Source organism: Callithrix jacchus, chromosome 11, assembly GCF_049354715.1.
Source record: "Callithrix jacchus isolate 240 chromosome 11, calJac240_pri, whole genome shotgun sequence".
Classification (NCBI taxonomy): Eukaryota; Metazoa; Chordata; class Mammalia; order Primates; family Cebidae; genus Callithrix; species Callithrix jacchus.
The window spans coordinates 40,368,927-40,379,760 of NC_133512.1; the positions used below are offsets into that span (position 1 = coordinate 40,368,927).

Below are 10,834 nucleotides of genomic sequence, written 5' to 3' on the forward strand. Positions count from 1 at the left end.
CATCTAAGTGGGGGGAGCCATGAATCTTTAGTGGGCCACAGAATAATTGCAAAGAGACCATAGACACACATGTAAATCCTCCTGTGTATTAAATATAGTACTATATTTCAAAAATATAAGGATGCCTTTTGCGGTAATAAAAATGCAAATTCCTTTGAAAGACTTTCCCAATACAGTAGGCTTTTTATTATGGATTTTTTAAATTAATACTAGAATTCCATTTGTAAGCCTGCAAAAACATAGCCATAACCCGAAACTACTGTAGGAATTCAGAGAGGAATGAGATCTCGGTGTGTTGTAGTAATCAGAGGACGCATCACAGAAGAGGTAGGACATACAATGAGCCCAGTGAAAAAGGAGGGCAGAGAAGCACAGCTTCCTAATCCAACAGAACCCCAGCAGAATGAAAGTCTGATTTTGGCTACAAGATGATCACTCATAGAAACCTATGCTATTTAGTTTTCTTTCCATTGCAACAGGCAGAAACTCAATTTATGGATAATTTATTGCTCACATAACATATCCCTGGAAATATCAGCTGCAGCACCAGACTTAAGAATGACTGGATGCAGGAAATGAAAACTGAAATATTCTTATTTCTCTCTGTGTGTCTGTCTTTTTCTCTCTCTCTCTCTCTCTCTCTTTCATCTGGAGTTTTCTTTACACGTTGATTTATTCTCTCAGGCTGCCTATTCCTGTTTATCTAAAATTGAAGCCACTTGCTAGCTCCAAGTTTAGGATTTAAATCCTTAAAGATTTACTGGATGAAAGGCAGGGAGTGGCAACACTTAAAAATGTAAGGGCCTGGCACAGTGGCTCACATTTGTGATCCTAGTGCTTTGGGAGGCCTAAGCAGGAGGGTAGCTTGAGACCAGGAGTACAAGGCCAGTCTGAGCAATATATCAAGACCCCCTCTACAAAAAGTGTTTTCAAATAAACAATAAATAATTTTTTTTAATTAGCCAGGTATGGTGGCATGAGCCTACAGTCCTAGCTATTTGGGAGGCTGAAACCAAAGGAGATCACTTGTACATAGAGGCTCAAGGTTATACTGAGCTATGATCACATTAGTCTGGGGAACAGAGCAAGACCCTGCACCCCCCCCCAAAAAAAAGTAAAGGTAATAAAAATAGTTTGGGTTCAGACTGTTAGAGAATTGGTGTCATACTAATGAGTTTGGGCTTTTAAAGTCAAATCTGGCCTAATCTAGTTTAGGAAATCTAAAACCTATATGAAAAAATAAGTTTATTTAGAGATATCCTGAGTTACAGTGTGCTCCAAAATCGATTAGTACTGTTGACCCCAGTCAAGCTGGGGCTGGCTCACAATTTCCCTCTTTGAGAACAGTACTATTTTAGAAGGGTGGGCACCTGAACCCAGATGGAGCAATAATAAAATTCTACCTGGCCACAGTGGAGTAGTCCATAGGTGTGCACCTGATCTAACACAATCCAATCACACTGCTTCCTTGTGGTATTCAGTTTTAAATGTTTATGTTTTGGCTCAGATATGCAGGGAAATCTTAAAGGCTTCCTCATATTGTGCTGGGATGTAGAGTAAACCTAAGTGAAATTAACAGAAAATAGATAAGACTTCCTGGGTCCCTCAATGAGTTTGTATTTTACAGTGGAGCAGCAAGGGGATCTGGGCCAATGATTCTGAACTATGGAACTAGACCAATTTAAAGAAAATATTTAAGTACATAAGACAGAAGAAAAAAGTCAAATATCTATGAATACATTTCAGAGCCACCACAGAGTAGAAAGAGGGACTGAGTAATAGAAGAACAAAGGAAGAATGTCTCAATAGACTTTTCAAGTTCAAAACAGTGGCATCTACTGAAAAAGCTATAGAAAAAACCCTATGCCCAAAGAGGCAATGAGAATTCATTATGTTACCTGATTTAACTTAATAGTAGAAATCTACATATAGGAGAGAAAGGAGACACAGGGCTTTTGCTTTTAACCAAAATGACAAGTAGAAATAAAAATGCATAGCCTCCTCCACTCCCCATTCTAACTTTTAGATCTAAGAGAGACCTATAATCTGTACTTCCTGCTGAGAAAATAAAAGAAGGCATGGTACAGCACTCTCTCTCACTCCTCTTTTTAACCCTCATCTTACAATATCCAGTTCTCTCAAGGTGAATGATGGAATCCAAGAGCAACTGTAGCACTGATATCCAATTCAATGTGAGTAAGAGGCTTTCCCCCTGGAAACCTCACTTACTGCTTGTGAGTATGGGATGTGTAGTACAAGACTTCAGACTCTGGAATCAGACCTGGATTCAAACCCTAATGCCACCCCTAGCTGAATGACCCTTGGCAAAGCATTTAGTCTTTCAAAGTCTCCAGACTCCTGCCAGGGAGAAGGGAGGCAGGACTACAGAAATATACATTAAACTGCCAGAGTTTGAGACACAGAATAGAAAAAAATCTGTCCTGCAAAGTGCTTAGAGCACAGGGTGTGTTCTATAGTCCTCCAAACCCTTACATAGCACCCCACAGTCACTGGGCTACAAACATAGTACAATGGTCCTTAGCTCTGTTCCTTCTATAAAAGGAGGGTAGAACACACTGCAGGCCTCTAAGTCACAGCACTGGTTCCCTGCAAGGATTAGTGGAATCAGTCCCTTAAAAGCCTTTCATGTGTGGAATATATTTAGGGACTAATTAAGTCAATAATCAGACAAATATATGTGTAGTGATTCATCTTTCATAAGTTTTCTACTCCTATCACCACCATTCATAAATGTACTCTCACTACCATTATTCTCCTAAATCCTGGAAGAGTTTTCTCTTCCAATGAGTAACATGACTTCAGCAACTTTCCAATTCAATCCCATCCCTAGAAGGTTATCATGCCTATACTGATAAAAAATAAAAAAATAAAAAACTCAACCATTTCATTAAGCAATCATTTTCTCTTCTTTCCTTTGGCAGTGTACACCTGTCATTCTTTTTGGCAATGTACGATGGAACCGCATTATTATATGTGGAGAATCCTCTCTTTTATGATATGGAGCTCACATTCCACTGTAGAAGCTGTATGCCAGCAGCGATAGCAGCAGTACCTCACAAGACAAATTCTGCAGAGGGATTTGGAGCCTTGTTTCTAATTAAGTGGCTTCGAAGTCACATCTGCTGACTATAACAGAGATTCTTTTCTAAAAAAAAAGCATTTAAAAAACAAACAACAACAAAAAAAAACCACAACCAGTGCTTTCTTACTGTGTTGCCCAGGCTGAAGCATGGTGGCATGATCATGGCTCACTGCAGCCTTAAATTCCCAAACCCAGGTGATCCTCCCACCTCAGCCTTCCAACTAGCTAGGACTTCAGGCACACACCATCATTCCAGCTAACTTTTTTTTTGTATTTTTTTTTTATAGCAACGGGGTTTCACCATGTTGCACAGGCTGATCTTGAACTCCTGGACTCAAGCAATTCACCTGCCTTGGCCTGCCAAAGTGCTGGGATTACCGGTGTGAGCCACTGTACCCTCCCTATGCCAGAGATTCTATAAGCTAGTCAATGTGGTGGACATAACCTAAGCTGACCTCCAAAAAGTCATGCTCTTGTATAGCCTGATGTCACTGTCTCACAATCATATTATAGTATATAAGACTCTTTCTTATCAGACTGGAGCAAGAGAGACTTCCTTGCTAGATTCCAAAAAGTAAGCTGCCTATTGTAACAGTACCTGTGAGAGGGCCACATGGCAAAGAATAATAGCAGCCCCTAAGAGTTAAGGGTGGCATCTGGCTGACCGCCAGCAAGAAAATGGAGGTCTCAGTCCTACAGCCACAATGAGATAAATTCTGCCAATAATAGAAAAGAGCATGAAAGTGGATATTTTCCCATTGATCTGTTGAGATTGCAGCCCTAGCCAACATGGGAGATAACTGGGTAGAGGACCGAGTTGAACCATGTGTGGACTTCTGAGCAATGAAACTGATATGATAAAGGGGTGTTGTGTTAAGCTGCTAAATTTGTGGAAATGTGTTACACAGCAAGAGTAAACAAAGTCAATATCCTCTAATAAATTTATTTAATGTTTACTAAAGTTAGTTTCCACGACTTGCTACTGAATACCTTGAATGATATAGACTATCCAAATCTTACCCTTCTTTCAGTGGCTACTTCAAATTCCAGTCATCACTATTGTATTCAAACTAAACCAGTCCACACCCATCTTCTTACCACAGCTTCTGTAGAAATTGGAAGAAAGTACCATTTCCAGCAACCTCAACCCTCCTCAAGCTTACCAGCAACAAGTTATACTCTCTCTGGTACAGCAAACAATAGATAGTGGTTTTCCTCTCTCTGAAGCTCTAAACAAAATTCATCATAGTAAACAGGAAACCACATCTAAACCTTTTTTCAGTATTTCATACTTAATGATTTGGATGAGCTCCTAAAAACCATACATTTAGGGAAAGAAGAGTAAAAAATATATATTAGTTTAAAAGAGAGCTTATGCTTATTCAAAAATACTTGCATAAGATTACATATTACCATTTTTTACATAATTACAGTGTTTTCTTCTGCCAGCTGAATAGTATATTACACTGTTGAGTGTAATAATACAATATCAGAAGTCTATCACTTTGGCTGTTACAAATCATGTGGGCAATTATCCTAAAAAAAAATTCTAGTGGTGTTTGAAGGAAAGGAGATTTGGGGGATGAAGAAAAAACAAGTTTCTGTCCTTTTTCTTTCTTAAAAAATGTCTAATATAATCAGATATGAGGTCTACATGGACAGAAATGACTAGATAATTCCATAAACCTTCTGTTCACTTTATAATCTGTAAGTTCAGCCAAAGAAGCAAAGCTGATGACAGATATGGACATCCCGACACCCAAAACCATTACTGACTACTTCTGGAGTGGACACTTCATTACTGTCCCCCATCCATAGTCTCTCTTCCCAAAAATCAGGTTCTGACTTCTCTTGCCAGTGAGGCTGCTGATCCTCAAGCTTGACAACTGTGCTGATAAGTTTTAAGGGCTGTTTTGATCAGTAAAGGGGCAGCAGGTGGTTGATAGGGTGAGGCCAGCAGAGGCAGACAAATATATGGACTATCGATTGATTGCAAGAACAAATATTCCACAGAGGTATGTGTGTTTATTTCAGCAGTAGCTATTAGAGTCATGGTCCTCTCCCATCCACAGGCCAACAGTATGATCCATCCCTTTATGACTATATTGACTGATTTAAAATCTGATCTGCATATATATAAAGATGAGCACTTGAAAAATTTAGAAATACATAAATTTCATAAGATACAGGAGCAGTTTGCTCTTGTAATTAAAATACAGGAAATATAGATGTTACACTCAGCTTCACTCTGATTCACTATCGTGTAACATTGGGTCTATCAGTGTACCTACTGCCTCCTTCCTAAAATGAGAATATGTCACCCTACCTATCTCTCAAATGTTTTGAGGAATCACCAGAAAGTGTAAGAATTATAATAACAAACTGGAAAACAATTACATATATCTGCAGATGCATGCAATAAAAATTAAGTATGATGCCTATTGAAAGCAAAGGCTTCAAGCAATAAAAGCCCCACCAACTTAAACAGCAATATAAATTACATTTTAAAACAAACAAAAAAACCCAATGAAGCAAAAATAAAAAAACACATTTGGATGTAATAACAAAAAATGTCCATAAGTACAATATTTCACTAATGAGAAGGTACAGATGCTACATGCAGAAGGATTTTATGATGTCCATATGTTTCTCAAATGACTCTCCTTGTTAGCTATTTCTCCACATCTCTATTTAAGAATAACCTGCACCTTCCCCACTAAGTTGGTACAAATTATAACGTAACATGTTGTAATATTTAAACAAATTCAAAAAAGAAGTAATTCCAATAAAAAGAAAGGAAATGTTAATAAAAATCTGAATCATGCCGTCATTCAAATTAGTTAATTAAATAGGTTTTTATCTGATCAGCTGGCCTTACAATTTAAAACTCCTAAAACTCAAATAGAGTGCATCTATATCTTAAATATATAATTAATTATTTATATATAGTGGCAATAACTTTGTAAAACAACTCTTTCTACTATAATAGCGGTTATAGTTAATTTGGTCGCCAATCATGAAAATCTATAACCATGTATAAAATTACCTTTTAATTGCAAAAGAGCCATCATTTTTACAGAAGATGGCAGTTTAGTGTGCTAACATTCTCTTGTCAGAGTGCTGGTATGACTCTCCAATAAAGGCCAGCCCAACAGGCTGAACTGCAGAAGAAAAGAAACAGTAACGTCGAGATTAAAAAATAAAAAATCTGTTTCCTACCCATTGACTGGTATTTAATTTAAAACTCTTAACTTCCTTCTGCACAATCTTATGTGCATCTAACCATGTCCCTTCTGTAGTAAAGATTATCAATTCATGAGCAGAGCTAGGAAAGCATCTCTCTCCCTCTGGCTGGCGGTTTATCAAAGGTCAGACAGGATTCCCACCTTACATGCATCTGTTTAATAGCTAAAATATATATGAAAACACTAGCTTTTTCCCACACAGAAAATGGCATATTCGAAGAAAATGCTGCTCTTCTTCAAATGTGCCCCATTCAAACAAAATGGATGAGAATTACAAGCAAGTTTTACAACTGACTAAATTATGTTGTTTCAGAAATAAAATATTCTTATTAGCCATTCGAAATATAAATGGTTTCCAGAAGGAACAGTAGTAATTTGATGCTTGGAGAATTAAATTTGTCCAAACTGGAACAGTGGTTTAAAAGGATAAGGAGGACTAATTATCTGTGGTAAAAGGCAAATAGATTAAACAACAAATTTTCAGTCACAATAATTTTCATAATAAATATCAAAAGTACCAAAGAGAAGTTCAAAAGATATCCTGTAAATATGATTTCTAATTTATTAAATGCAAATTACTCTGTGCTTTGTTAATTACAGGATTACAAAGATTTCTGGGCCATCAGAAAAAAACATCCAGGCCTTTTCAAATGTCAAAAGGTTTTCTTTTGGAAGATTTAAAATTTTTTTTCATTTAATATGGGTTCTGTATGTACGTACTCCCTTTTTCCAGATTTCAATAATGCCTGCGAGATTTGAAAACATGACAGTGCCCTGAATGCTTGTAATTCCTAAATCTTACTCCTTATGCGAAATCTCAGCACAGCAAGAGTATTTAGTTGTATATGCATTGTTATACCATTTGCGGAGAAAAAAATTAACTCTTTGCTTTCTTTTCTTGTAGAAGTTACTTTTTAAGCCTTTCTTACTCCTTTCCCATATTTTACACACACACACACACACACACACACACCACGTATAGGTAATAATGAATATATGTAGCTATCTCATTTCTTACAGGATTTCAAAATGCCATAGTTAATCTTAAAGCTGAAAGTTCCTTTTAGCAGATTACACACACCTCCCTGGAAGAAAAAACAATTGGTAGATCTTCCTGAAATTAGAGCATAGGAGACTCACTAGAGAATTCTCCTAGTCCAAATCACAGGAACTGCATCCTCAGCTCTCCGTCGCAGGCCACCTTTCCTGACAACTGTGCCTCGGATATGGAGAGAGCTCAGTCCCTCTCTGTCACATCACAGACACACAGGCCTGACACCAGCACCTCTCACTGCGGACAAGTGGGTGACGGCTTCAAAGCCAAACAAATGCAGCCTGCTAGGCGCTCAGGGAACGCCCCCGTCCTCCGATCTCTCTAGTCCCCACTATGACACCCTCGTATGGCATCTAATTTACCAGTTTACCTTAATAAGCTTACGATTCATCACTCTGCTTCCACTAGCCAAGGAACTGCTTTATCTCCCATCCCCCAGACTCCTGAACTTTTCTTAAAACCCAGTATTCTGATGTATTGACTTAAAACTGAAGTCCCCCACGAAACATCAAAGGTACCCCCAATAAGCGTTGCTCCCCTCAAGCAACACGTTGCCAGTACAAACTTTTCATTCATAGCTCGGCTCCAACATAAACTGGGTGTGTTTGAGGGCGGGAGAGAATCACGCCACCGACCCCTCGCCTCAGTTTGCCTAGACAAATGTCGAGGTCTGCACCACAGAGATCACCTAGCACCCAACTTCTGACAAAGGTTCCCTTAAACGCACCGGTCTCTGGGCTGAGAGATACAAGGCAAGTGGCATCCGAGTCCGGACTGAGATGCTGTTAACCTGGGGAACCTGAGCAGGGAATACCGCGGCGCATCCTGAGGACCGGTGGCCCCCAATCCCAGAGCTTTCCTCAAGCACTAGCCGGGGACTCTGCCGTGGTGCCACTCACCTCCGCCCGTTCCTGCTGAGGCAGTCGCGCCCTCCTTCGCTCCCCGCCGGCGACCTCCTAACTTCTCCCCCTTCTCCAAACAGCCATCTTTCGAGGAGCAGAAGAGAATGGCGAGGCAGGAACCAAAAGGGGGATGAAAGTTGACTCGGGGACCACCGCTGCTCCTCCAGCCGAGATTTAGCGGCCGCAGCGGGCTCTAGAGGAGGAGACCGCGGCGAGAGCGGCGGGCGCGGCTGGGCCGGCTCAGTGCGCGCTGCGCTGTGTGCGGGACGCGCCGCCGCCGCCGCCGCCGCCACGCGGGGGGAGCTCGGGAGGGCGGCAGCGGGCGGCTGGGAGCTGCGAGCTGAGCGGGTGGCGGCGCGCGGAGGATTTGCTAAAAATAGCACTTCTTAGGGAGGGAAGTGGAGGACGGAGGTGGGAGGAGAGGCTCGGCCGGGAGCCCCAGCGCGGCGGAGGCTGGGCGGGTCTGGGTGGGGAAAGGAAGAAGGATCCGCTGCGAGAGCGCGGCCGCAGGCGCTAGATACTCACAGGGCGGGGAGGCGCGGGCCTGAGGGGATGAGGGGCGCGGGAACACCTGGGCGCGCAGCCGACGCACGGGAGGCAGGAGGGCAGCAAGGGCGGCCCAGAGTGGAGCGGAGGTGAGCTCGGGGCTGCGACAGCGGTTTTTTTATCCAGGGGAAGGCCCAGGGAGCCTAAGACGACTTCTTTCTGAAGCGAGACATGCCCACACAAGGCGCGGGGTGATGGCCAGGCGGCAGCCGTGACAGAAGACGGTGCTGAGGAGAAGCCAGGCCGCCGCCTCGCCCTCCCGCGCCCCTCTTTCATCAGGAAGTCCCGGCCGCTCAGGTGCGCGCCATGCAGCGCCTGCCCGCCCCAGCTGAGCGACTTCTTTTTAAGAGGATTAGGGAGCGTTGCGGGGCGGCACCTGGAACGTCCTCACAGATGCCTGGAGCTTAAAGAATCATTCAAGGGAATTTTAAGAGAAAAAATGCTACATTTGGGGCTTTTCAACTGGGAAACGTGTGGGAATATGGTGACTGCTGATGGAAACATGACTTAGGTTTGCCGCGTTTTAAGGCTAAACAGAGAGGAGCATTCGCTCTGAAACCAACCCGGATAGAAGGCAAGCAGAGTTAGTAGGTCTGAGAATTTTGATCACGTTCTGTGGTTGGTATTTTTCCCTTGGGGATTTTTTTTTTCTGTTGTAACTTAAATCCTGACTAGTATCACTAGTAGCTGCAGATTCCTTTATAAAGCATACAACACCAAAATATTTTTAAGTGTAATCCTAAACATACTTGGCTAACGCGCTTGATCACTCGAAGAGGCTAATATTTATGGTGTCTGTAATTTGACCGTCAAACGAATTAAAGCTACTGTCTCTGCTTTTATATTTATGGTTTTTCTCTACGTCAGCTAAAACAGCTCATAGATTAATTATATGGATGGAAAGAGCAAGAGAGAACTAACCCAGTGCCCTCATTTTCAGAGGAGAGAACTGGGATCCATGGGAGTAGTGTGATTTGCCCAAGGTCTCACAGTGGCAGAGTTCGGATTAAAATTAGAATTAGGGGCTAGGCTCAGTAGTTCAAGCCTATAACCCCAGTACTTTGGGAAGCCAAGGCTGGACGATTGCTTGAGCCCAGGAGTTCGAGACCATCCTGGGCAGCAAAGTGAAACCCCCATTTCAAACAAACAAACAAACAGAAACCTCAGGAATTAGACCACCAATTTCATAATAGCAAGGTAACTCGAGAAAAGGAGTGCTATCTTGTCTGCATTCTCAGGAAGACAAAAGTGTGTGATGGCTAGATTTATCTCTCACTTTGCTCTGATTAAGAATTCATACTGCAGGAGTGGTCAGCTAGCTTTAAATAAAAATTTAAAAAAAAAAAAAACAATAAATAATAAAAAGGCCATACTCCAAAGACTGTTGGTGCTAGAGCTTCTACTTAACTGTCCCATCTGAGGTTTCTGTTCATTAGCATGATGAATCTTAGTAATGGATTCTGATTTCATGGATGAAATTGATGGTATTGCCTTAAGTATCTTAGAGATATTTCTGATTTGTGTATATGCCAGATACAACTACCTAGTAAGCTTTCACCCTTTACCTTTCAAAATTGAGTTAAGAAATGGTCAAGTGTACACCTTTAAGTTTTTGCAGTTTTGTTTTGTTTTTGGTTTTTGTGGGTTTTTTGTTTGTTTTGTTTTTGACAGGGTCATGCTCTGTCATCCGGGCTGGAATGCAGCTGCACCATCAGGTCTCACTCCAGCCTTGACCTGGGCTCAAGTGATCCTCTAGCCTCCCAAGTAGTAGCTGGGACTAATTTTTTTAGAGATGAGGTTTCACTATGTTGCCTAGGCTTTTATTGTTTTGTTTTAATGATTCTGTTTGCCTACTATTGACTCTAAGGGAAAAACTCTCTCTATTGTCTCTCAAGAAACCGTTCATGTAAAGTGTGGTTGAAGCACATAAAACGAAGTATCCTTGGGATTTCACTGGGCATCTAAAACAGAATTTGTGTAATAA

At 41.4% G+C, this 10,834-nt stretch overlaps 1 protein-coding gene across 17 annotated transcripts in view; it reads right to left on the minus strand.

Moving 5' to 3' along the window:
• Window positions 1–9,167, minus strand: part of HDAC9 (histone deacetylase 9) — a 959,772-nt gene extending 950,605 nt beyond the window's left edge. For 8 of the 17 annotated variants that reach the window (XM_078342588.1, XM_054237192.2, XM_054237188.2 and 5 more), the window contains exon 1: window positions 8,302–8,565. Coding sequence is in view for 5 of the 17 variants with exons in the window: in XM_078342579.1 (XP_078198705.1) it covers window positions 8,830–9,126 (297 nt within the window). In the remaining 12 variants the exon portion in view is untranslated. Of the gene's footprint in view, window positions 1–6,149; window positions 6,265–7,488; window positions 7,652–8,301; window positions 8,566–8,829 lie in introns of those variants that run through there. The other 9 variants (XR_013523929.1, XM_078342579.1, XM_054237178.2 and 6 more) reach the window with 4 other exon arrangements.
• Between the last annotated feature and the right edge of the window lie 1,667 nt (window positions 9,168–10,834).